The 26,956-nt window shown below is 47.7% G+C and overlaps 1 protein-coding gene and 1 non-coding gene across 2 annotated transcripts; both read left to right on the top strand.

The window, feature by feature from the left end:
• The first annotated feature begins 6,222 nt into the window (after positions 1–6,222).
• Positions 6,223–26,844, top strand: CWC25 (CWC25 spliceosome associated protein). The gene is made up of 8 exons (XM_075561743.1): positions 6,223–6,382; positions 18,563–18,735; positions 19,966–20,400; positions 20,989–21,052; positions 21,597–21,772; positions 22,282–22,380; positions 25,333–25,494; positions 25,913–26,844. The coding sequence occupies exons 1-8, from the start codon at positions 6,365–6,367 to the stop codon at positions 26,025–26,027; spliced, it is 1,242 nt and encodes a 413-aa protein (XP_075417858.1). The 5' UTR covers positions 6,223–6,364; the 3' UTR covers positions 26,028–26,844.
• On the top strand, positions 23,815–23,918 carry LOC142460413 (U6 spliceosomal RNA). The gene has a single exon (XR_012786624.1). It is a non-coding gene; the product is annotated as a U6 spliceosomal RNA (small nuclear RNA).
• Positions 26,845–26,956: the final 112 nt, after the last annotated feature.

Below are 26,956 nucleotides of genomic sequence, written 5' to 3'. Positions count from 1 at the left end.
ACCATTTAAGATCAAAAGGGCAAATAGTATTAATCCAAGGACAATATTTGGAGGGTTAGGAAAGAAGGCAGAAGGGAACCAGAGAACATAGGAAATGGGAGGAGGGATGGTATTAAGGAGATTGCACTGGATGAGATGTATCAGAATATGTGTGAGTTGCTGAATGTAAAACTATGATCTCTTTCACCTAATTGACAAAGTTTTTTTTAAAGACCCTCGGAGGATTCTATGATAGGTAGCTGCTATTCTAAGTTCACATTTTGAGAAATTAGAACCCCAAAACCAAACTCACTGTCATTGAGTCAATGCCTACCCCAGGTGACCTTCTAGAACAGAGTAGAAGCACTCCTGTGGGTGTCTGAGACTGCACCTCTTTACGGGAGTAGAAAGCACCACTTTTCTACCTCGGGGTGGCAGGTGGTTTCAAACTGCGGACTTTGCCGTTAGTAGCCCAACGTGTATCTGCTTACCCACCAGAGTCCCCTCTTGGAGAAACACATAAAATACATCAATTCATGTTGTTGGCAGTGGTTCTATGGTTTTAGTTATATCTGCTAGGAAGAAGAAGAAGGAGGAGGAGGAGGAGAAGGAGAAGAAGAAAGAGGGAAGAAAGAAAGAAAGAAAGAAAGAAAGAAAGAAAGAAAGAAAGAAAGAAAGAAAGAAAGAAAGAGAAGAAGTAGTAGTCCTGGTGGCTAAACAGTTAAGAGCTCCATTGTTTGATTAATTTGGCCAATCCGACCCACTCAGTGGCTCTGTAAGAGAAAGAACTAGTGACCTGCTCCAAACCCTGAACCCTAGGGGGGCTGGTTCATGCTCTCAGGCGGAGTCTCCATGAGCGTACACATCCCAAGACTCCTAACAACAGAAACTATTAAAAACCAGCTCTCTCTTTCTTCAAATATTTTCCATGACAATACCACGGCACCACTGTTTAGAACCATCGCTTCCTCCTGCTCTGGTATGGAAGCCCTGGGAGAGAAGTTGCTAAGGGCATGGATGACATTGTGGAAAGCATCCTTATAATTTATTGACACTATCAGGCAGGCACTAGATGAAAAGCTTTACAAACATCAGTCAATCTAACTCCCTTAACAATCCTGCACAGAAACTATTATGCTTGTAACACCGATGAGAAAAAGTCCGCAGAGAGGTTATATCACCTTAGACATGATAGAATTAGGACTCCACGTGAAAGCAAAGCTATTGTCTTTTCATGTCATGAATAACGCTATATTAATGATTAGTACTATTTCTAGGAGTCATGCCCCAAGGAAACCTACTGGTCAACTTTTGCCTCCAGGACGAGAGTCTGTCTTTAAAGACGCATGCATGCATCCGCCATTTATTTAACAATACTTTATTGAACAACTACTGTGTGCCAGAAACTAGCCCAGGTAGAAGGGACCCAAAGGTTTCTATCGTTATGGGATATACAGGTATGCAAATAAATGAACAGGCCTGAAGAACAAAAGCATTCTGGGCGAAGAGTCCAGGAAAGGCGAAAAGAAAACCTGGAGGGCAGTAAACAGCAGCCAAGGGCAAAGTGTTTCAATCAGGAGGGAGTGGTCATTAGTATCAAAGGCTAAGGGATGGCAAGGTGATGTAATAGGGTAGATAAAAGATGATTGTTACAAAATCATAGATGCCTTTATTTAATAAAAATATCCATATGTGAGGCTATTGGTCCCCAAAATATCCTTTATCTAGGTCTCTATAATTTGAAAAATCATTTTATTGGGGCCTCCTACGACTCACAATCCATCCATCCATAGATGCTTCCTTTGCTCCATCACTCTCCCAGGGGAACCCTGGCGGGGTAGTGGGGTAGAGGCTCAGCTGCTACCTGCAGCAGTGATTGCTCCAACCCACTGGTCATTCCCTGGGAGGAAGCCCCAAGAGCGGTTCCAACTGCGCTGTAGAGTGGCTCCTGGGCTGTAGGATGCCAGGAGCTAGAGTGGACTTGATGGCATTAAGGGTTTATTCCCCGTCATCCTTCGCTGAAGAATTATGTGCTCTCTGTGCTGTGAGGTGCTGTCAAGTTGGCACACGGAATGAAACAGTGCCCAGTTTGGGCATCTTTCAGGGACTCAAGGTGTGTTCCTTTAAACAGAGTTTGGGGAACAAAATAACTCAGAAGAGGCAAGATCCGGGCTGTAGGGTGGATAGGGCAGGACAGACCTTATCAACCCGGACGAATGGGAATTTGCATTGTTTTGTTTGTTTTTCGTCAACATTTTAATTTAGCTTCTTTTTTTACTTATTTTTTAATTGCATTGTTATGATGGAAAAAATTCCTTAGTGCAATTTTTTCCCTGGCCTTTCACTAATGCAGCTTTCAATTAAAAAAACAACTACATAATAAGCCTCAATGACTGTGTCCTTTGGGGGTGGGAGAATCAAGATTACTATATTGGAATCACAACAACAACAACAAAATTCACTTTAACCGTCTGAAAAGGAGCCCTGGTGACATAGTGGGCTGAATTTTGCCCTACTTGCTGCCTAAAAGGTCAAGGCCCTGAAAGTCACCAGCTGCTCTCAGGGAGAAAGTCGAAGGCGTCCCCTTAAAGGTTTACCATCTCAGAAACTTGGGGGCAGTTCTAACCTGTCTTACAAGGTCTCCATGAGTCCATTTGACTATGAATCTGAATCAACTCCAACACAGTGGGTTTTGTTTGTTTGTTTTTCATAACCTTCTGAACTCTTTGATTTTAATTTAACTGGACAAGTGGATCCCCTTAGAGACATCTTTTTTTTTAAACAATTTATTGGGGCTCATACAATTCTTATCACAGTTCATACATATACATACATCAATTGTATAAAGCACATCTGTACAGTTTTTGCCCTAATCATTTTTTTCTCCCCTCTTTTCTTTTTTTACATTTTATTAGGGACTCATACAACTCTTATCACCATCCATACATATACATACATCAATTGTATAAAGCACATCCATACATTCCCTGCCCCAATCGTTCTCAAGGCATTTGCTCTCCACTTAAGCCCCTTGCATCAGGTCCTCTTTTTTTTTTTCCCCTCCCTCCCAGAGCCATCATTTTGATTGGAGGTTTTGTTTTTAAGACACGCTAATGAGTCTAATTACGTTAATTTTTCCATTAATTTCTTTTAAAAATCATTTTATTAGGGGCTCATACAACTCGTATTACAATCCATACACACATCAATTGTATAAAGCACATTTGTATGTTCTTTGCAATCGTCATTCTCAAAACATTTGCTCTCCACCTAAGGCCCTGGCATCAGCTCATTTTCCCCCCTCCCTCCTTGCTCCCTCATGAACCCTTGATAATTTTTTTTTCTTTTTTTTTTTTTTTCTTTTTGTCAAACTTTACTGAATTCCACGTCGTTGGGGTGTGGGGGGGCGCAGGTCTCTTATATTCCGTAATTGCAGGCATGAACCCTTGATAATTTATAAATTATTGTTATTTTAAAATTTATAAATTATTATCTTTTCATTTCTTACATTGTCTGACGTCTCCCTTCACCCACTTTTCTGTTGTCTGTCCCCGAGGGAGGATGTTATATGTAGATCCTTGTAATCGGTTCCCCCTTTCCATCCCACTCTTCATTAATTTTTAATTACTGAGAAAATTTGTCTGCTATTCATTGAGCACATAGGAATATTCAAATATGTTTTGTTTGGAATAAACTCATGTATATGCGATTGGAACGCTAGAAGCAATATTTTTAATGACTTTAAAAAAAGCTTTATTGGCACTTAATCCACATATCACACAATTCAGTATTTCAATCATCTCAAGAAAAGTTGTACAATCACCACCATATTTATTTTAAAATTTATTTCAGAATATCCCCCGCCATGGTTAAATCGCTTTTAAATGAATTGTGTAATCATCATTAGTTCTAATACTGCCCCCACCACTCTCACATAAGTAACAGTAGTTCTTATCTCTGTGCATCTACTCATTCTGTACTTTACAAACTGGAAAACCCAACAGAGACAGTAAAAAAGCAGAAACAAAATAAAGTGGTAAGGATAAAGTAATAGTATAGAGATAAAATTACAAATAATGAGTAAGAAAGAAAAGACCAGAAATAATATATTTTTTACTTCCTCTGCTTTGTCCTTTGGGATTTAAATACAAAGGATTGCTGACAGTCATAGGGGCAATCCATCTATGGCCGGGAGAACGAAGATGAAGTGGAAGCAGGGCCTGGGTAAAGACAATCTGGCTTGGCGAGGTTAAATTTAGGAGCCCTGGTGGCACTGTGGATGAAGTATTGCATAGCTGCTATTTAGGAGATAGATGCAGGCGTCCGCGCCTTATAGATTCATAGTCTTAGAAACCCTACACAGGGCGCAATGAGTGGAAATTAACTGGATGGGAGTGCAGTAACCCAGCTTAGCCTGAAGAACTCCACTTTGTTAGAGCTGCTGTCTTGTAGGACCTCAGCTTGCTAGCTCTAGTCCCACCTGAGAGCCTGCCAAGAGTCTGCCATTCACAAATTCTCTTGCCAGATGAGCCCCTTCCCAGCCTACTGGCAGATCTGGACCCACTATGCCGTGGCCCCCCTAACCCTTCCAGATAGCCTGTCTGCCAAATAAGCAAGGAATGTAGTAAATATTGACAGGCCCTGACACCTCTGAAGGTGTCCCTTCCCAATGTCCTGTCTGCCCAACAAGCAAAGACTGTAACTACTGAATGTTCCCTCCCAATCTAGCCTCCTGGTGTAACTATTGTATAAAGTCTGTGTCCTGCCCTTGATCAGCATCGGCGTGGAGAGTGTTTTCCCAGGTGCTAGCCTCCTCTCTCCGCCCAGCGAACTGTACTAAATGGCGCATTCTTTAATTATCCAGTATTACAGTAGTGGTTGGGTTTGATTTTTGAGTGTGGTTAACACGAGATTGTGTGTGTGTGTGTCCTTTTAAAAAAAAATCCATCATTTTATTGGGAGCTCGTATAGATTATAGCAATCCATAATTCAATTAGATCAAGCATAATTGTACAATTGTGGCCACCATCAGTTTCAAAACATTTTTTTCTTCTTGAACTCTGTGATATCAGCTCCCCTTTCTCTCCTCCCCCCATACTCTTTTAATATTATTATTATTGCCATATCTTACACCATAACGCATCTGTTCTCTTACAATTCTGTTATTCATTCCCCTTGTCTGGGGTTATACAGTCATCATCGCTGTAAGTTTCTCCTTTCCTCCCTTCCCATACCCTCAGGGAATCATTACTTCTGTTACTGTTCCTGAGGGGTTATCTATCTTAGCTTTCATGCAATGAAAAATCTTAATTGTACAAATGAACACAGGCAAATCTAACAAGATTAATGAGGTAAAACAATGACCATAATGGTAGGAGAGTTAGGTATTTCATCAGTGCTATACCACACCCTGGATATATCATTCCTTCTATGTGGCCCTTCTTTGAGGGACTGTCCAATTATCTTACAGGTGAGTTTTGGGTCTCCCCATTCCTTCACATCAATTTTATTGCTTATTTTTGAACTTCTGATACCTAGTCCCATCCACACTTCATGATCACACAGGCTGATATGCTTCTGTTGCTTCCCGGTTTTGTGAGCTTTGTAAGGATAAATTGAGCTTGTTTAAACGACTGATGACAAAGAGTTAATATGGAGGGAGACTGAAGAGAGGAGACAGGGAGGTCTCAGAATATAAGCGATGAGATCCTGAACAACGATGAGCCGCGGGGCTGTAGAAAGGGCTTCTTTTCCACTGTAACTGAAAAGAAAGGAAATGGGGGCCCTGGCCGATTTGTTGCAGGGAAGCTGAATTTCGGACCAATGGTTTTTATGATCTTGGTAAAGCAGTCCTGAAGTGAGCACGCGTGTAAGAGAACACAGGCTTGAAAAGCTGCTTCTGTGCAGGATTGCACAGGCGGCCTGGCCAGCGCTGGTTCACAAGGTGTCTAGTCTTCAGAGGATGACAGTGCGCTGTCATGGCAACAGAATCTCATGGCGCGCCTCACCGTACCAGTCGCAGTCACGGAGCGAGGGGTGCCGTCTGGACTGGGGTGCCGGTAGATCAACTGACCTCAGACCGAAATATACCGACAGGAGACCTAAATATGACCACCGAAGACCGACAGCCGGGCCTCAGACGCCGCGGAAGCAACACCGGGCGTGACGTCACAGAACGCGACGGAGAGCGACGCACGCCATTGTTCCCCGACGGCGGCGCAGCAATGTGACGCGACCCCGGAAGTAGTCGCAATAATTTTCGGTGGAAGCAGCCGCCGGCGGCCTTCGAGATCCGATTCCGCGGGTCGCACCTGCACTGTTCTCTGCGCTTCCTCTCGGGGGTCCCCGATCTCGGTTCGGCCGGCGAGGAAGCGTCTCCACCGTCATGGGGGGCGGAGACTTGGTGAGTCTTGGCCTGGGCGCGGGCACTGAGGCCCGAGACCACCGGGCCGGGTCCAAGTTGCCGGGGAGGGGGTTCTGGCGACAGAGCCTTGCTGTCGAAGGGAGGGTACCGGAGCTGTGGAGACAGGGCCGAGAGCGAGGGCTTGAAGGGACCGGCTCTGCGGCTCGGGACACCCTTGAATAAGGTGTTTGCGGTGTGTCACAAACCGTGGCGGGTGGGGGCTTGTATGTTTGTTAGCCTTGGCGGTGAGGAAGAAGGTGGGGCTCCCAGCTGGAAAATCGGAGAACGCCGGGAAGGGGGTTGGTTGGAACCATTGCTTGGAAAGAGGCAGATATGGAGAGACCTTATCACGTGTCCCTTTTTTTTATATCTCTTGCCTTGGGGACCCACCTGCCTTCCTCAGCTAGCAGCTCACAGTTACGTCTGGGCAGTAGTAGGTGGTTGTGCTTCATTCTCCCAAGCCCCTGAGCTGTGCCCTGGAGTCCACTTTAAGCCTGAAGGGGTCTTTTTCTTGTTTTGACGTTTGATTGTGAATTAGGTGAGGTTTACATATCAGATCATTGTTTTGTTTTCAACCATTTAAACAACTTAGCAAACCTCCCAATGCCTTGACATCTTCCCGTGACCCACCCCCAATTTTTTTTCACCCCACACCTATCTCCCCCTTGTGAGCGTTTATCTTCCCTTTCTCCAGAGTGAACGCCTGTCTAGTTTCTAGTGTATTGCTTTCCCTCCCAAGCCCGGTGACCATCACAATGTTTCTCTTGTTAGGAAAACCCGTTTTTGCTTTTTTTGTTTTTTATAACAGTGGTCTCATACAATAGTTGTTCTTTTGTGAATGACTAACTTCATCCAGCATCATGTCCTTGAAGTTTGTCCATGAAGAGTTTCACAGTCGCATCGTTGTTATTTAATGATGCGTACCACGCCGCAGCGTGTCTGTGCCAAAGTGTGCTTACCCATTCTGCCACGGATGGGCATTTCGGTTGTTTCCATCTCCTTGCTTTTGTCAACAGTGCTTCTGTGCACGTGGGTGTGCAAATGTCTCTCCATACCGGGTTATTTCTGTAGGGTCTCCACCAAGTCTCGAGATGGCTGCTTGTAGGGGGTGTTTCTTCACCTGGGGCTGGGCTCGACTTTGGCCATTCCTTTTCAATTGTGAATTGAGTAGGGGGTTACATTTCAGACCGTCAGCAGTTCAAACCACTCACCAACTTCCCTCTGCTCCCTGCCTTAGTCCACCCCACACCTCTCCTCTGATCTCACCTCTCCCTTTCAAGTTAATACCTGTAGACCCCCTAGTCCAGTGATTCTCAATCTGTGGGTCTCGACCCCTTTGGCCGTCAAATGACCCTTTCACAGGGCTCGCATAACAGATATGAAAATGACAGTTATGAAGTAGCAGTGAGAATTTTATGGTTGGGGGGTCACCTGTATGGAAGGGTCTCACCATGAGGAAGGTGGAACCACTGCTCTCGGCTGTTGCTTCATCTTGCCTCCCGTGTCCTCACCCCTTGGTAACCTCAAACTCTGTTCCCATTGATATGCAAATCTGTCTTGGTTTTTACCTTTATAATACTTGTCTCATAGTATATGTGTCTTTATAATTTATCAACTTCAGTCAGCATAATGATCTCCAGGTCCATTCCTATCCTGAGGTGCTTCATGGTTTCATCGGTGCTTTTTAGTGATGCATAGTATTCCACTGTGTAGATGCACCAGAATTTGTCCATCCATCTGATGGGCATTTGGGCTAGTTCCAGCTTCTCATTGTAAACAGGGCTGTGGTGAATGTGGGATTGCATTGCATCTATAAGGAATTTCTGAGAGTGCAGTGGTGACAAGGTCAGCAGTTTGAAACCACCAGCCACTCTGAGGGAGAAAGATGGGATTTATACTCCCATGAAAAGTTACAGTCTTGGGAACTCACAGGGACGGTTCTACCTTGTTCTATACTGTCGGGCCACAATGAGTTAGCATTGACTCCCTGGTAGTGAATTTGGTTTGATTTTTATGAGTGCTGTTTCTTACTTCTTTAGGGCATACGCTCAGTAGAAATATTGCCGGATCTCATGAACTTTGTATACCCAGGTATTTGAGGTAGCGGCCATCTCGCTTTCCTATTGGCTGTCCCTATTTGCATTCCCACAGCAACGTAAGAGGGTTCTAATCTCCACACCTCCTCCAGCATTTGTTGGATGTGGTACATTCATTCCCAATTGTTTGAGGCCTCACCATACCGCTTTCCACCATGGTCGTACTGTTTTCCAGCCTCACCAGCAGTGCGTGAACGCTGGTGTCTGCGCACTCCCTCCAGCTTCGCTGTCAACTGTAGTCTAAAATGTTGCTATCGATGCTGGCATTGGCTGCCAGTTCCCATCATTGCTTTGAATTTGACTTCCTGTGTTTGTTTGCCGCCTGAATGTTTGCTTGGGCAAACTGTTCCTGCCCTCTGCCCACTTTTTAATTAGGTTACTCACCTTTTTCTTGTTGAGATATTGAATAATTTTAGATATCCGTTCCTTTTCAGATGTCTCATTGCCAAAGTTGTCTGCACCCCCTTCCCCAGTTGGTGGGGTTTTCTTTTTTGCTGTTTTGTGAAGTCTTTTGATGCACCTTAGTGTCTTGCTTTCAGAAGGTCCCGGTTAGCTGTTTTGTCTTCTGCTGTGTGTGTTTTTCATTGTTTGAGAGTGGGTTTATGCCATGTATTAGGGCTTTCTAAGTTTGTCCCTATTTTTTCCACTGATTTTTGTAATTCTAGGGTTTACATTTAGGTCCCAAATCTACTTTGGGTTCATTTGTGTATTTGCAATGAGATATGGGTCCTATTTCCGTTTGCTGGCAATGGGGACTCAGTTTTGTGTGTGTCATTTGTTGGAGAGACTCTCTTGTCCCTTTCTCCTGTGTTGCGGTGCAGGGATCTTTTCCACGGCCACCTCTGACTCCTGTCTGCCCTTCAATGCTGTATCTTGATTTGTGGTGACAGAGCTTTCTGAATTCATAGCATGCAATAGAGGTTCAATTGGGTCGTTTAATGAGATGTGGGAGAAAGGAGTGATTATCTGACCCAGTAAAGATCACAGTCTCGGACACCCTGTGAGGCGGTACTCCTCCCCTGAGTTTAAGTTAGAATCGACAGTAACAAGCAGCCACAAGTCAGGCTCCGCTCGAGTACATGTACTCAGAAGACTAGGATGTCAGGTCAGGAAATGCTAGCCTTCCGAAAGTGCATCTGATTGACTTAGCTATATAAACCCCTGCACCTGTCCGCTGGTCTCCTTACGGAAGAGTAATGTTGTACTTAAACATGATGTCAAATATAAAGGAAAAAACAAGTTGTGAAAATTCATTAATAATTCGAATGTGGAATACACAACGTGAAAAAATGGAATTGAATGCATACAGATCAATGTCTTAGGCATTCGTGAGCTGGATTGGGATTGGCCATTTTGGATTGGACAGACTTCTGGCTTACTCTGCTGGGAACAAGAGGTTGAAGAGGAATGGCATTAGCTTCATTGTCCAAAATAATAATTTTTTAAAGATTCATCCTGAATTACAATGCTATTAGTGATAAGGTACTAGCAACACGCCTGTGAGAGACACCGGTTAATATTAGGACGATTATTTACAATTATATGCCAACTACTATTGCCAACGATGAGGAAACTGAAGATTTTACCAACTTCTTCAGCCTTCAGTTGATGCATTGATAATTCCTGGTGATTAGAATTCAAACGTTGGAAATAGTGGAAGAACCTACAGCTGGAAAATAGGGCCTTTGTGATAGAGGTGATGCCAGGGACCTCATGAGAGAATTTTGCAAGACCCATGGCTTGTTTGTTGCGAATCCCTTCCTTCAACAACGTAAATGGTGACTCTGCATGTGGAGCACACCAGACAAAATACGCAGGGATCATATTGACCCCATCTGTGGAAGAGACGATGGGGAATCTGATAGCGACACAAGCCATCCATTGCTCATATGCAATTTCAAGTTGGAGCTGAAGAAAGTGAAGTCAAGTCTACAAAAGCCAAACTGCAAGCCAAAGTATATCTTTTTTTTTCTTCCCAAAGTGGTGTATCTTATCTGAACATAGAGACCATCTCAAGGATAGATTTGGCATATGACATCATGTGTTTTGGCATGAAACATCACTAATGCTTTCTTTAGAGATTATCCCATGTCAAGGACATCATACATTAAAAAAAAGTAAGAAGAAAAGAGCACGAGGATGTCACAAGTGATTGAAACCTGCTCTTGAATGTAGTTAAAGTAAATGGAAGAAATGATGAGGGAAAAGGTTGAGCGGAAGCTTTCCAAGGGTCACTTGAGAATCCCGACCCATAACACCCTGCAGGACAGGCTAGAGCTGTTCCGTAGGGTTTCTGCGACGCAGACAGCCTTGTCTTTCTCCCATGGAGCTGGAGGGTGTCAACTGCCGACCTTGTGGTGAGCCTTCTGCTTCCTTCACCCGCTACATAACCAGCACTCCCTTGGTGAAGGCAGAATGAAAGCGTTAGGGAACCAAAAGAGAAAAACACAGAATGTGGAAATCATTGAACAATATGATTCATGTCACTTGTAAGTACAACCATTCAAAAAATTGAAGATAATTTAAAAATAGTTGCAGCAGTACATTGATAGGTAGTTAAGAGAAATTCAAGCCAGGTGGAATGAGGGGTGCTGTTGCTGACATCAGACATCAGCTGGATCTTGGCTGGAGGCAGAGAACACCACAAAGATATTTACCTACTCTGCCCTATTGACTGTGTAAAGGCAATCAACTGCCTAGATCATAACAGACTATGGGTAACATTGTAAAGAAGCGAAACTCCATTAATGGAGCTTATTAGGAAACTGTCTATTGGCCAAGAGGCCGTCCTTGGAACGGAGCAAGGGCATACTGTTTGGCTTAAACTCAGGAAAGGTGTGTGTGTCAGGGTTGTCTTCTTTTACCATGTTTATTCAATTTGTATGCCAAGCACATAATCCGCAAGTCTGGACCATATGAAGAAGAGTGTGACATGGGGATTGTAGGAAGGAAGACAAGTTGACACGTTGTGCTATGCAGACGACACAACCTTGGATGCTGAGAGTGAGGTGGACTGGAAGCACTTAGTGATGAAGACAAATCCTACAGCCTTTAGTAGGACACCTGAACCCCCAGAAGATAAACAGTGACTGGAATGTATCCTCCCACTGGACAGATTGAAGTTGCCAAAGGTTTTCATTAGGAGTCACAATCAATACTCATGGAAGCAGCAGTTAAGAAATCAGACCGGAAGGGTCACAAGGAAGAGACAAGACAGTCAGGGTGTAGTATAACCCCGATGAAACACACAACTTTCAACCAGGAGGGGAAGGAGAAAGGGAAGGTGGGGAGTAAAGGGGGAACTGGTCACAATGATCTGCATACAACCCCCTCCCTGGGGGACAACAGAAAAGTGGGTAAAGGGAGACATTGGACAGTGTAAGACATGAAAAAAATTATAAATTATCAAGGGTTCATGAGGGAGGGAAGGTGGGGGGGGGATGAGCTGATAACCAAGGGCTCAAGGAGAAAGAAAATGCTCTGAGAATGATGATGGCAACAGTTGTACAAATGTGCTTGACACGATGGATGGATATATGGGTTGTGATAAGAGTTGTACGAGCCCCCAATAAAATGATTTAAAAAAAAGATAATACAACTTTCCTCTAGTTCTTTTTTTTTTTAATTTTAACAATTTATTGGGGCTCATACAATTCTTATCACAGTTCATACATATACATACATCAATTGTATAAAGCACATCTGTACGGTCTTTGCCCTAATCATTTTTTTCTCCTCTTTTCTTCTTTTACATTTCATTAGGGGCTCCTCTAGTTCTTTAATGCTTTCCCCCATCCACTATATTGATCCCAATTCTACCTTATAAATCCAGCTAGACCAGAGCATGTACACGGGTACAGATAAACTGGAAACACAGGGAATCCAGGACAGATAAAGCCCTCAGTACCATTAATTCTAGTATCGATACCAGGAGGGTAAGGGGAAGGTGAGGGGAGAAAGGGGGAACCGATCACAATGATCTACATATAGCCCCCTCCCTGAGAGATGGACAACAGAAAAGTGGGTGAAGGGAAACAGCAGTCAATGTAAGACAGGAAAAAAAATTTTTTTAATATTTTATTAGGGGCTCATACAACTCTTATCAAAATCTATACATATACATACATCAATTGTATAAAGCACATCCGTACATTCTTTGCCCTAATCACTCTCAAAGCATTTGCTCTCCACTTAAGCCCTCTGCATCAGGTCCTCTTTTGCAAAAATTTTTAAATAAATTATTAAGGGTTCCTGAGGGAGGTTGGGTGGGGGAAGGGGAAAATAAGCTGATACCAAGGGGTAAGTAGAAAGAAAATGTATTGAAAATGATGGTTAAAAAAAGAAAGAAAGAAAATGATGATGGCAACATACATACAAATGTGCTTGACACAATGGATGGATGTATGGATTGTGATAAGAGCTATAAGAGCCCCCAATAAAGTGATTTTAAAAAGAAATCAGGGCGTGTTGCCCCAACAGACTGGACTGGAAAACACTCCTAAAGGCCAACAAACGATCCTTTAACTAACTGAAAAAATAAAAGAAGAAATCAGATGTATGTCATGATTGCTGAAGACAAAATAGATACATAAGCAAATGTGGCGAAGAAAGCTACTGGTACCCAGCTATCAAAAACTACAGTGTCTGGGGTCTTAAAGGCTTGGAGTTAAACAAGCAGCCATCTAACAGGGAATCAACAAAGCCCACATGGAAGAAGCACACCAACCTGTGTGATCATGAGGTGTTGACGGGAAGAGGTATCAGAAGTTCAAAAAACGCACATTCAAATTGATATGAATGGGATTAGATATAATGGAGACAAAGTCCACCAGCAAGACAATTGGACAGTCCTCTTAGAAGGACTTCACAGAATGGAGGATAAATTGAGGGTGCAGTGTGACACTGATGAACCACATAACTATAGTTCAGTGGTTTTCAACCTTCCTAATGCCGAAACCCTTTAATACAGTTCCTCATGTTGTGGTGATCCCCAACCATAAAATTATTTTTGTTGCTGCTTCATAACTAATTTTGCTATGTTATGAATTGGGCAACCCCTGTGAAAGGGTCGTTCAACTCCCCAAAGGGGTCATGACCCACAGGTTGAGAACTGCTGCCCTAGTTTTTTTAGATTTCTTCCCCTTACTTTTGTGGTCCGTCTGTGACATGCCGTACCTCATTGGTCATGTTAGACTTGTGTATGTTCATTTAAGATCGCTCAATACAAGGCAGTCAAGACAGATGACCCCTCAGAGACATTGACAAGAGTAAGGGTTCCCAAAAGATACGGGAAGCGAGGTGGGTGGTGGAGAATTGACAACACCGATGATTGTATAGCCCCAACCAGAGGGCTTGAGCAACAGAACTGTATGGGAAGGGATATATTGGAATGAGTAAGATATGTCAATAAAAATATTATTTGGGACTGAAGCTAAAGCGGTGAACAAGCAAATGTGCTGAAGAAACCTGATGGTGCCTGGCTATCAAAAGAGATAGTGTCTAGGGTCTTAAAGGCTTGAAGATAAACAAGCGGCCATCTAGCTCAGAAGTAACAAAGCCCACATGGAAGAAGCACACCAGCCTGTGTGATCACTTGGTTCCGAAGGGATCAGTTATCAGGCATCAAAGAACAAAAAATCATGTCATTGGGTGCACACCTCCATGATACGATCGCTGAGGACAAATGGGTGCATAAGCAAATGTGGCAAAGAAAGCTGATGGTGCCTGGCTATCAAAAGAGATAGTGTCTAGGGTCTTAAAGGCTTGAAGGTAAACAGCAGCCATCTAGCTCAGAAGCAACAAAGCCCACATGGAAGAAGCACACCAGCCTGCGCAATCACGAGGTGTCGAAGGGATCAGGTAGGTATAAGGCATCATCAGAAAAAAATAAAAATCTTACCATTAGTGAATGAAGGGGGAAGTGCAGAGTGGAGACCCAAAGGCCATTTGTCAGCCACTGGAGAGCCCCTTGCAGAGGGGTCTAGGGGAAGAGATGAGTCAGTCAGGGTGCGATGTAGCACCGATGAATACAGCTTTCCTCCAGTTCCTAAATGCTTCCTCCCCACCAGCTATCATGATCCGAATTCTACCTTGCAAGTCTGGATAGAGCAGAGGATGTACACTGGTGCTGAAGGCACAGGGAATCCAGGGCAGATGATACCTTCAGGACCAGGGGTGTGAGGGGTGATACTGGGAGGGTAGAGGGTAAGTGGGTTGGAAAGAGGGAAACGATTACAAGATCTACATGTGACCTCCTCTCTGGGGGACGGACAACAGAAAAGGGGGTGAAGTAAGACGTCGGACAGGGCAAGATATGACAAAATAATAATTTATAAATTATCAAGGGCTCAGGAGGAAGGGGGCAGCGGGGAGGGAGGGGAACAAAAAGAGGACCCGATGCAAAGGGCTTAAGTGGAGAGCAAATGCTTTGAAAATGATAAGGACAAAGAACGTACCCATGTGCTTTACACAATTTATGTATGTATGGATTGTGATAAGAGTTGTATGAGTCCCTAATAAAATGTTTAAAAAATATTATTTGGGGGAAAAAAGACGGAAATCAGCGATGTATTACAAACCTGCTGCAAAAGACCTCTTTAAAGTGTTCAAGGCAAAGATGACCCTTTGATGGTTAAGATGTGCCTAACCCAAGCCAGGATGCCCCGGTGGCGCTGTTGGGTGAGCATTGGACTGCTAACTGCAAGGTTGGGGGTTCAAGCCACAAGTTCAGAGGTTCAAACCCACCAATCATTCCTTGGGAGAAGGTGATGCTGTCTGCTCCTGTAAAGATTTCCAAACATCTTGGAAACCATGAGTTGGAACTGACTTGATGACAGTGGGGCTGCTAACCGGAGCCACCGTGTTTTCACTCGCAAACACTCGCTTCTTGTCCGTGTGGAAGCCGGCCAATGCATGAGGACCAAAGAAGAAGGCGTGCGACTGAATGTTCCGATGGGCTGAGGAATATTGCGTGTGCCGTGCACTGCCAGAAGCATGGACATAGCGGCCTGGGAAGAAGCTAACCCTAGTGCTCCTTAGAAGCGTCGTAGCGAAACTTCTCACACACTTCGGGGGTACAAGTCCCTGGAGAAGGATAGCATTCTTGGAAAAGTGTGGGGTCATTAAAAAAGGAAGATTCTTAGCAAGATGATTGACAAAGAGGCTCTAGCCATAGGCTCAGATATAGCAACTATTCTGAGATGACTGCCGGTCTGGGCCATGTTTTATTGTACGTCGCCACGAGTCAGAACAACTCCATGACACTTAACCACAGCAACAGTGAAGCTTTTCAGCCATGACCTGTTAGGTTGAGTTCTAAGACTTCACCAAGATAGGTCTCATTAATGTTTTCTTTAGGGATTATCCCAACTCCTCGTTCTCCTGGGACGATAGGGTAGAACTGCCCCACAGGGTTCCTAAGGCTACATCTCAGCAGAAGCAGCCTGTCACATTTTTCTCCCCTGGAGCAGTGGATAGACTGCTAAAAGTTAGCAGTGGAGCACTTTAACCACTGTGCCACCAAGACGCCTTTCATTTAGGGACCAGAAAGCTCTGATGCAACATTTCTCAGGCTTGCGCTGTTGACATTTTAGGCCATATGATTCTTGGGGGGGTGTGTATGGTGGGGTATGCGTGTGTTGTCCGTGCATCGTAGTTGGTCTGCTGCATCCTTGATCCTCTAATGTGGACATGCTGGTAGCGCCTCCCTACTCCAGCCGTGACAGGAAAAAACAGTGCCCCAGGGGACCAATAGTCCATGTCTGATGGCTATTGCCCTAATCTGTGTAACGGTGGCACCAGGCACAATCCAAGTGAGGTTGTATTAGCCTGAGCGTAAAATTGCCCGAGTTAGCCCATCTTCTCAGGAAGCAAAGGAAAAGAAAAAGAGGAGGGGTGGGGGTGGGGTGGGGGTGGGACAAAGGTTGAGAGAAGGGAAAAGACAAGGAAGATGGAGAAAGGGAAGGATCAGGAGGACAAGGAGAGATGGGGAGGAAGGATGGAAGCAAGGACAGAAGGATGGACCAGCTGGTGGGAAGGAAGCTTAAGGAAGGAGAGATATAAAAAACAAACCCCAAAAATCATATAAAAGGGAATGAAGGGGAGGGTGGAGTGTAGACCCAAAGCCCATCAGTAGTCAATTGGACACCCCTTAGAGAAGGGTCACAGGGAGGAGACGAGCCAGTCAGGGTGCAGTGTAGCACCGAGGAAACACACAACCTTCCTCTAGTTCTTTAATGCCTCCCCCCACCCCCCCACTATCATGACCCCAATTCTACCTTACAAATCTGACTAGACCAGAGCATGTACACGGGTACAGATAAGAGCTGGAAACACAGGGAATCCAAGGCAGATAAGCCCCTCAGGACCAATAAGAGGAGCAGCGATACTAGGAGGGTAAGAGAAGGGGGGTGGGGTAAAGGGGAACTGATTACAGTAATCGACATATGGCCCCCTACCAGGGGATGGACAGCAGAAAAGTGGGTGAAAGGACACAGCGGTCAGGTGTAAGACATGTAAAAAAATTATAATTTATCAAGGGTGCATGGGAGAGGGAGAGTGGGGAATGGTGGGGGAAATTAGCTGATACCAAGGGCTCAAGTAGAAAGAAATGTTTTGAAAAGGATGATGACAACATATGCACAGATGTGTGTGACACAATGGATATATGGATGGATTGTGATCAGAGCTCCAAGAGCCCCCAATAAAATTAAAAAAAAAAAAAAAAGGAAGGAGAGGCACAAGAGAGCTGTCACTGGCCTTCCAGTATGTTGTTTAATATTTAGACTTCTTAACTCACTGGCCTTCCAGTATGTTGTTTAATATTTAGACTTCTTAACTCAGTGGTTCGCGACCTTCCTAATGCCATGGCCCTTTCATACAGTTCCTCATGTGGTGGTGACCCCCACCATAGCATTTTTGTTGCTACATAATAACTGTCATTTTGCTACTGTTATGAATTGTCATGTAAATATCTGATGTGCAGGATGTATTTTCATTGTTACAAATTGAACATAATTAAAGCATAGTGATCAATCACAAAAACAATATGCCATTATATGTTGTGAAATACTGATTTCTTATGACAGATAAATGAACTTTTGTCTGGAAGCAGGGTGTAGCATGGGTAACACTCTTCACCCTGGGTAGGTGGGTGTATCCGCGTGTGGGCCGACCCGCCTGGAGATGGACAGAGGAGCAGTGTCTCGGTTCCTAAGACCATCGGACATAGGTGTTTTCTGATGGTCTTAGGCGACCCCTGTGGAAGGGTCGCGACCCACAGCTTGAGAACCGCTGTGTTGACTGGTCTGTTCTGCAAGCTTGGCCCTCATTGTGCCCCCCCTACCTGCCGATGACCACTCGGCAGTTCCTACCGGTGAGAGCATCAGGTCCAGCCCTGGAGCGCGGCTTACGAGCCCTTCGTGCTTCTCTTTCTTAGCTGGCTTTGTGCCTTGGCCGTCATCTCAGCGTGCACTGCACCTCCCACTGCCGACTGGCTTGTCCCGCACTCCTTCTTCCCACGTGCTCCCCCCTCCGTTTAGAAACCTCCCCTCTGCTCTCCCCATCCCACCTCTTCCAGCTAACTTGCAGTCATTCTTAGATGGCACTTCCTCCAAGCAGCCTTCCCTAATTGGGAAACGGAAGAAAACCGTGGCGGATGGGGAGAGGGGAAGAGATCAGAGCCATCGTAAGGGAAGAAGAGAGGTGTGGTCATCCCCCGGGGAAAGGGGTCGATGTGGGGCTGTAAGGTAGACAGATTGCGAGCACGTGGAACGGATTCCGGGAAAGAAGGTTGCGTTCCGAGCAGTAAATGGAGGGCCATCGGCGCTGTATGGTCTGCCTTTCCAAATACGCCCCTGCCCCACGCCGGGCCCCACTCCCCCTGGATGGTCATCACAAACCCCCAGCTCAGGCACAGAGTGGAAGTCAGACCTTGCCCTTGTTCATGACCTCTTGCCCGTATGGTGCCTACCTGAGCCCGAACCAGGGACTCTGAATGGGGCGCCGTGGGTGGGTGAGGCCGAGCCAAGTCTGCCTGCTCCCACCCCCTCCCAGCATTTTGTCCCCCTCTCTCCGTGTCCCGCAGAACCTGAAGAAGAGCTGGCACCCGCAGACCCTCCGCAATGTGGAGAAAGTGTGGAAGGCCGAGCAGAAGCATGAGGCCGAGCGCAAGAAGATCGAGGAGCTTCAGCGGGAGCTGCGGGAGGAGCGCGCCCGGGAGGAGATGCAGCGCTACGCAGAGGACGTCGGGGCCGTCAAGTGAGGGCGGGGCGCGCTGGGCGTGGGGGTGTCCTGGGGTTCAGGGTGTTAAGGGCTTGCCTGCGGGCCCATCATCTACCTCCTCTCCTCATAGCCGAGCTCAGTTAGCTAAGAGGAGGCCCTGGGACTCCGACTGACCTGGGGCAAACCTGGATTGGCAAAACTGGATTTGTTGATTGCATGCATGTTTGGGGGCCTTGGTTACCTCAGGAGAACTAAGGAGTGGTGACGTCCAACCCCTTTAGGGTCCTCAAAGGCAAAGCACATGTGAAGGACTCATTGTGGGCCACGCCCATAGTAGGGATGGACTGGTCATGAATGGAACGGGAAACCCACGTTGGCGCCACTTGGCCTCCGTGTGTGTCAGCCACGAGCAGTGCTGCGTGAGTGTATGTACGCACTGAAGGTGCGTTTGGGGACGCAGGGGCTGGGGGGACAGTGAGGTCCAGTGGAAGGAGGTGTGGCCTGGAAGGCAGGTGTGACTGTAAAACCTGTGTGACCTTGAACTAACCCCCCTGGCTTCCTCCCATGTGACCTAGGAGTCGGTCTGGACTCCTGGCGGCCCCAGAGTGAAGCTGCTCCAGAGGCTTTTCAAGGTGTTGCCTCTCGGAAGCAGCTCCCACGCCCGTCTTCCGAGGCGCACCTGAATGGGTCACACCGCCAGCCTTCCTCTGGGGTCCAGTGCTTACCCACCTGCCTGTGACACTCAGAGACGGCCTTATGTTCGGGGCTGCAGATAATAGTCTCAAAAAGAAAACAGAAACAAAAGGCAGTGGCAGCACCATACATTTTTGTGTAATATGCACTCACCTCGGTAACATTTGCATGGGGATACAGCATGCCCAGTAACCAGGCACACTATGCTTGAAGGTCTTAAGTGGTTTGCCCAAACAAAACAAAACCAAAAAAGCCTTGTAGGACACACAATTGAAAATAGGAAGTTTAAAACCAGCAGTACGTTCCTGGATCACAGGGGAGCGCCCACAGCAGGGAGTCTGCCAGGGCACAGCCAGTCTGTGCCCACGCTCCTTCGCTCCCTCTGGCAGTGTCCTCAGGGCGGGCTGTGCACGCGGCCACCCCATTGGGTATGCCAGGGCTTGGCCTTACTGATTTGATGGCACAAGCATTTGTGACATTGGCGTTTGCGTGCAGCTCTGCTCTAATTCACGGAAAGGGCATTTGGTTTTTGACTTTTTTTTCCCCCTTCCTTTGCTCTTTTGCTTGAACTAGGAAGAAAGAAGAAAAACTCGACTGGATGTACCAGGGTCCTGGTGGGATGGTGAACCGTGATGAGTACCTGCTGGGGCGCCCCATTGACAAATACGTGTTTGAGAAGATGGAGGAGAAGGAGGCGGGCTGTTCTTCTGAGACCGGACTTCTCCCAGGTTCCATCTTTGCCCCGTCCGGTGCCAATTCCCTTCTTGACATGGCCAGCAAGATCCGGGAAGACCCACTCTTCATTATCAGGAAGAAGGAAGAAGAAAAGAAAAGAGAGGTGCTCAACAACCCCGTGAAAATGAAGAAAATCAAGGAGCTGCTGCAGATGAGCCTGGACAAGAAGGAGAAGAAGAAGAAGAAGGAGAAGAGAAAGAAGCACCGGAAGCGGAAGCACCGGAGCTCAAGCAGCGAGCGATCCAGCAGCGAGGATGCGCGCAGCCGGGGGAGGTGAGCTCCAGAAATGTATCCCCCCCCCAATCCATCCATCTGTGATTCACCCCACAGATGTCCCCTGCACGCCGCTCTAGGCCAGGGATGGGCAGGCTCCCAGGGGCCACAGCCCTGTGCCCACTGACCCTGCCATCCAGCTCCTGACTGTCTCAGAGACCATCAGTGCGGTTGACTGGGGTGCCCCGGAGGAGAGGCCACTAGCGGAGCTGTTTGCCTCTGAGTCTTGGTGGGACTCCCCCAGGACTGCAGTGGATTTTGTGTTGGGCTTTTTCTTTCTTTTTTTTTTTTAATGGAGTCATTGGCCCATGTGTCTTCCCCGTGGGAGCAGTTGTTGCTGCTGCTGACTCACGGCTAGTCCCCGGAATAGCAGCACAAGGTGAGAGGCAAATGTATTCAGGGGGTGGGGCTGAGAAGCTAAGCCCACGGTTTTCACAGGAAACCACAGCTGCTGCCGCATCGCCCCACAGAGACCATCCACGTCCAGGTGGAGTGGGGGTGGGCTGTCTGGGAGAGGCAGTGCCCTGTTGGAAGCAGGAAACGGGTCCACTTTCTTTTTCAATGAGTGAATGTGTGTTCCTTCCTTAGGTCTCAAAAGAAGATGGCCAGTCCCTCCCCTGTGTTGTCCAAAGTGGCTGGGTATGGCTTACAGGTAGGGATTGGGCCTCCCAAAGGGAGTGGCAGTGGAATGTGCTGCTGGACCACCTTTGGGAGGGATGCAGCACAATTTCAGCCGCCAACCAGACACCAGGCCATGGGGGGACGGGGGCTGCTGGGGAGCAGGCTCACTTTTTTGCCCTGATCCTCTTCCTTCACCTGAGGGCCCTCTGAGCAGAGAGGGGGCAGTGGGGCTCTCTGCTGGGCATGGTGCCCTGACTTCTGCTCCTGGCTTAGACCACGGACAGTGGCTGGTGACTCTGAATAAGCCTCTGTTCGGCACCTCTGGGCCCGTGCTTTGTGCTGCTCTGAAGAGCCAAGCCAGGCAGTCACTCGAGGTGGTGGCGTGGGCTTGCCCTTCCTGGGCCTTCAGAGGTGACATTCCCTCGGTGGCTTTGGGTCTCAGGAAGAACTCAGCAAGTGTTGTCCTCACTCATTTCCCCCCCTGGTGCCTCTGCTTCTGAGTCCCCAGGCTTCCTCACAGCTTGCTTTCTTCTCTTTCTCCAAATGACTTTTCTCCCTCTCCCTCAATGTTCCAGGTCCGGGACTCGAACCACGGCCAGAGACTGCAGGGTCCTCTGGCGGCCGAGCCAAAGGGGGTGCACAGGCCGAAGAGCCATTCCAGGTCCAGAAGCTCCTCCCACTCGCCCCCCAGACACACCAGCAAGAAGAGCACCAGGGACAGGAGGTCTCGGTCCCCCAGACCCAGCAAATCGTGAGTGTGGGACCCCCAGGAAGTAACCTGTGAATGGGGGGCCTGGTCACACCAGGTCGTTGCTCCCAGTGATGTCGTCATTGACTTTTCCACGACTCTCCATTTTTGTTGTTTCCCTCACAGTATTTTTTTTTAAACTACCATTTCAAGCTCCGGCCCTGAGACCATCTGTGTGGGTAGAGACAGGGAGAGCCAGAACGGGACGGGACAGCCTAGCTTTTCTGGGTCTCACCATCGTTCCGCCTCTGTCAGTCTGCTGTGGGGATTTGTGGAAAAGAATGGCGTGTGCCCCTGCCACAGACTTCAGCTTCCGCAGGCCTGTCTGTCCAGCTAGTGAAATCTCTGGGGTCGGTTTTCCGTCAAGTCCTACACATCCTCCTGTCTATTCTTCTGCCCATTCTGCTCCTCGGTCTGTTGAGACTGTCGCTCGTCCTCCAGTGCGTGAGGAGCAGAAAATGAGCCCGTGTGTTGAAAAGGCTTTTCTCCCCTCTACTCTGTGTCCACTGCAGGCACAGCTCCAAGGCCAACAGGAAGGAGAGGGGCCGAACTAGGAGCCCGTCGCCTAAAAAGGAGGCCTACCAGCGACGCCACGCTTCTGGCTACACCCGGTAAGCCTGGAGCCCGGGAGGTCATGTCCAGCCTTGCAGCCTGAGCCCAGGAGGCGCTCAGACCAGGGCTGGGGGGCAAGCTAGATCACCTTTGTGCCCAGCTGACTCTTACTCACCTTGCCACTCGGCACCATAGCAGGCACACAAATCATTCTGACTTCATGACCAACTAGTGAAGTGACCACCTGTCTGTCAACATCAGTGACCACGGTTAAGTCTCCGAGAGATTTCCAGAGAGAAGCTTGGCTCAAGAGAACGCTCCTTTCTTTAAAAAGCAAAACCCCTTTCCATTGTGATTTGGGGTGAAAACGTACAGGTCACTGTGGTTTTCCACTCATCGCACAGGCACACCTTGCTTCCTGACTTTGACTGCAGCCTTGCCGTGGGAAGCAGGACCAGGCCTTCCTGGGGGTGTCTGCTGGTGGGGAAGCGGGCTGGGGCAGACAGCCTGTGAATGATGTGCTTGTCTGGGCCGGGGCTGAGGAGGGTTGGCGGTGCCTGTGAAGGTTGCTCTATGTGGGTGGAGGTGTGGAGACCCCCTGGGGGGCTTTCAAAAGAAACCCAAAAGCCTGCTAGGCCACGTGTCCAGACCTCAGCCCCATTAGCCCCTCGGTGAATCCAGTGTGAGGCCAACATGGAGAGTCACGTGTGTCGACAGTCACTTTGCATTCACCACGTTCTGAGAGCAGAGGTGGGCCTGGGGTCCTCTGCAGCTCTTAATTGTCTGATTTCCCAACTTTTCAGGGGGCAGAAACTTTTTTAAAGGGTTAAAGTATTTGGATGGGTCATGTCCAAGATCTGTCACATGTCTATTTCCCCACCTTCCCAGACACAGTGTTTTGGACAAGATGGATGGACTCTCTTGTCCCCTTGGTTGGTGACCGGAGGTCTGCCTTCACAGTGGGTGTGCTGTGATCCAGGCTGCCCTGGGGGAGCCCCATGAGCGTGTGCGTGTCTTTTTAGAGGGAAGGCTGTTGGTCACTGCATGGCTGTGATCTTTCTATTGAACAGCCAAGTGGAATAAGAACATTCTCTCTCAGAACAGCAGTGCCTTGGCCCTGCATGTCGCCGCGCACATGCGCCCTGAAAACATGACCATGAGGGGGCGGGTGAAACCCAGAAGGACAGCTGTGGACGCTGTCACTGGCACATGTGTTGAGGCCAAAGGAGATGTGTGCTCACCCGCACCTGGAGCAGCAGTTCTCAACCGTGGTCGCGACCCCTTTGAGGATTCATAACTGATTCATAACAGTAGCAAAATGACAGTTACAAAGTAGCAACAAAATCATTTTATGGTTGGGGGGGCCACCACAACTGGAGGAACTGTATGAAAGGAACGCAGCAGGCATTAGGAAGGTTGAGAACTACTGGTTTGGAGGGAGTTGTAATTTTAAAAATAAATGATAAAGATCACCAATAAAAAAAGGAAAAAAAGTGCTCGCTTCAGCAGCACATATACTAACATTGGAACGACACAGAAGATCAGCATGGCCCTGTGCAAGGATGACACGCAAATTCGTGAAGCGCTCCATATTTTTAATAAAAGGAAAAAAACCCCAAACCTGCACGCACTGTCTGGAGGAGCAGAGCCCGTGTTCTGGCGTGTGGGTGGGTGAGGACTGGAGTTTGTTTTTGTTTTTCCAGGAGAGAAAGTTTGATAGGATGGGTTCATGTCCAACAAGGGGCAGATTTGGGGCCAGTCATTTGGGGTCTCTCGTCTGGAGGGCCGTTCGGTTTCTTCCGAGGAAAAGCGTAAATCTGGGCCGTAAATCTGGCTGTTGGCTTTGGGGAGGCAGCGCAGTTCCTGGTGGGGAGCCGGTCTCAGTGGGATATGTGGACTTCTTCATCTCCTCTGTGCAGTCTCCTGGCCCTGCCAGCTGCCTCTGCAGTCCCTGCAGCTTCTGCATCCTCTGAACACCTGTCTGGCTCAGTTTTCCCCGAGAGTAAACCGTGCATCTCCTGCAGACATCCCAGCGTAGTCGTCTGGCGTCCCCAAGGTTGGGCATGAGGACCCAGCGCTGTCTTTGTGTTTCTGACCCTGAGCCTGCCCTGCCTTGTCAGCATGAATCCACTTGCTTCTCAATATCAGCACTTGGGATTCTGTTTTCTCTCATCACACCTTCGTCCCTGTTCCTCTTTGAACACTTGGTTGATAGACCTCATCCTATGTGTTTTCTCTCACATTTTCTGTATGGCTCTGCATCGTGTATATCGTGGGGCTTTTAGAGGGACGTAGTCATTTCGCCATGGGTAACTAGAGGTCAGGTTTCTGGAGCTTAGGTGTGTTTCTCAAAACAGGGTTCCCAGCCCCATATGCAACCCTGATCATGATTTTCTTCTTCCTTGGGGAATCTGTCCATCGTGTGCACTTGAAAAACATTGCACTCGGAGGTCCGACAATGTTCCATAGTTGATTGGGCTGCCTTATTCCATCCTCTTGCTTTGACTCTGTACCTGGTGTGCGTGACAGTGACGAGCTACCAATTTTCCTCCAAGGTGAGGTTCAGCTCAGACATTCTGGGCTCTGTTGGTCCTGCCTCGGTGTCTCGTGGGTTTCTCAGCATCTCCAGTGGGGCGATGGTAGCTATTAATAGGTACACAAATAACGTAGTCTTCTGTAAGTTCTCGAGCTTTTATAAGTCTGGGGGAAATAATTTCTATAAACGTAGGCTCCTGAGTAGTTCTCAGTTGGCAGAGTAATTGTGTTGCAGAATAATCACTTCAGAGACTGCGGAGCGAGAGTTTGAAACCCTTTGCTGGAAGTCTCTGAAACTTGGATGAAACCCCTTGACTGCTCTGTTTGGGGGGAAGGAAACGGACGCTGGGCTTGACCCTGGGCTGGCCAGTTCCTGGGGAGCTGGAGACCCTAGAGCTCTGTGCCCCCGGGGCCTCGGGGCTTGTGGGTGGTTTCCCTGGGAGGGAGGCTTGATGGGATGGTTTTATGTTCCACAGAAAGCTCTCAGCAGAGGAACTGGAGCGCAAACGGCAGGAGATGATGGAGAATGCCAAGTGGCGGGAGGAAGCGAGGCTGCACATCCTGGAGGAGCATGGCAAGGATGAGGAGCGGGAACGGAGACTGGAGAAGCTGGACACCCGCGAGGGAAAGTTCATCCAGTCAGTACTCTCTCCCGCCAGGACCTCGCTTGCCCGGCTCAGGGAGGCGGCTTGGTGGCAGGCTTTTGGGGTGGCAGGTGTTTCTGGGTTTGTGCAGAGAGAGCTCAGCGCCCAACTCTGAGCTGGTACCGTGCCCAGCAGCTGGCCAGACAGTGGGGTGTTTTAAATTTGTCTTTACTCAATCACTGAAAGTCCCCAGACTTTCTTTTAAATAAGAATTTATGGCGCCGGGAGCCTTTCACCAGGGGTTTTGACTTACTTTTCCAAGCAGGTTACTTTTGCCTTATGGAAAGTTACCTATGCGGTTTCAGTGCTTGTGTATAGAGAGCAGCTTTAAGGCAGTGTCTCTGCATTCTGCCAGGTGATTGGCCAGTTGAAAGCAAATGTTTCTGACAGCAGCTTGTCTTTTGTTCCTTAGCCGCATGAAGCTGGAGAGCGCATCCACCTCCTCCCTGGAGGACCGGGTGAAGCGGAACATCTACTCCCTGCAGAGGACCTCAGTAGCTCTGGAGAAGAACTTCATGAAAAGATGAAAACCATCCCCTCTCTTACTGGGTGTCCAGGGAGGCTGCTGACCCCTCAAGCATTCTCTTTATAAGAGTTCAAATGATGTCTTCCCAAGACGTCAGCCCACCACTGTTCAAAGTGACCCTCCTCCATCGGCTCCCGGCACAGCCCACTTACTTTGGGACCAGTGCGACTTGCTTCATGGGACCCACCAGGCAGCCCTCCCTCAGGAGCGTCTTCGGTGCAGAGTGGGTTTGGACCACAGTGTTTAGAATGGGTGACCATCTTGGTGTGAGCTCCCATCTTGCTCCGGAAAGCTGCTCCCTGTGGCCTTGACCCTCATACAGTTCACCTGTGTGTGCAGACCCCTTCTGCCGCCTCCCAACAGACCAGACCTTTCGGAAAGTTCTCTCCAGTCACGCAGATCGCTTGAGTGTCCTGAGGTGAATGGTTTTATTTGATCCAGTAGATCACGTGAATCGCTTCTCGGCCTTTTGGCTAATATCAAGTGTAGTAGATCATGTGAGACTGAGATTAGGTTAGGGAAGCGGGATAAACAGTCTGGAAGGGAGAAACACACACAGGTGAACCGTTAAAACTCCACTCTGGTCTTTCAAACTGTACAATGTAGTGTGTATATGTGTAAAAGTGTACTTTTTACATGCTTTAAAAACCGTTTTAACTTGGTAAGCATATCTTGTTTGACAAGTGACTGTGGCCTGTCATGGGGCCACGTGGAACCACACTATAGCTCAGTGAGTAACACAGGGCAACCCTCTGCCCTCAATTGGCTGGTTTGGGGTCTGCAACCTCCATTCCTGGCTCACATCATTGCAGGTTGGCACACGGGGGTGGGGTTGGGCTGGGAGAGTCCCCACCAGATTGCCAGTGTTTCTCTGAGCTCCCAAGAGAAGATAAAGTAGAAGGTGCCCAGTTCATGGCTTCTCTTTTTTAT

Source organism: Tenrec ecaudatus, chromosome 10, assembly GCF_050624435.1.
Source record: "Tenrec ecaudatus isolate mTenEca1 chromosome 10, mTenEca1.hap1, whole genome shotgun sequence".
Classification (NCBI taxonomy): domain Eukaryota; kingdom Metazoa; phylum Chordata; class Mammalia; order Afrosoricida; family Tenrecidae; genus Tenrec; species Tenrec ecaudatus.
Note: the sequence above shows the minus strand (reverse complement) of the source record. Positions and strands in the feature narration are given on the sequence as shown.

What these genes read in the sequence shown, in the direction of transcription:
- CWC25 (XM_075561743.1), top strand. An exon ending in GAGGACGTCGGGGCCGTCAA is followed by an intron (nt 18,736 to 19,965) that starts GTGAGGGCGGGG and finishes TGCTTGAACTAG; the next exon opens with GAAGAAAGAAGAAAAACTCG. An exon ending in GATGCGCGCAGCCGGGGGAG is followed by an intron (nt 20,401 to 20,988) that starts GTGAGCTCCAGA and finishes TTCCTTCCTTAG; the next exon opens with GTCTCAAAAGAAGATGGCCA.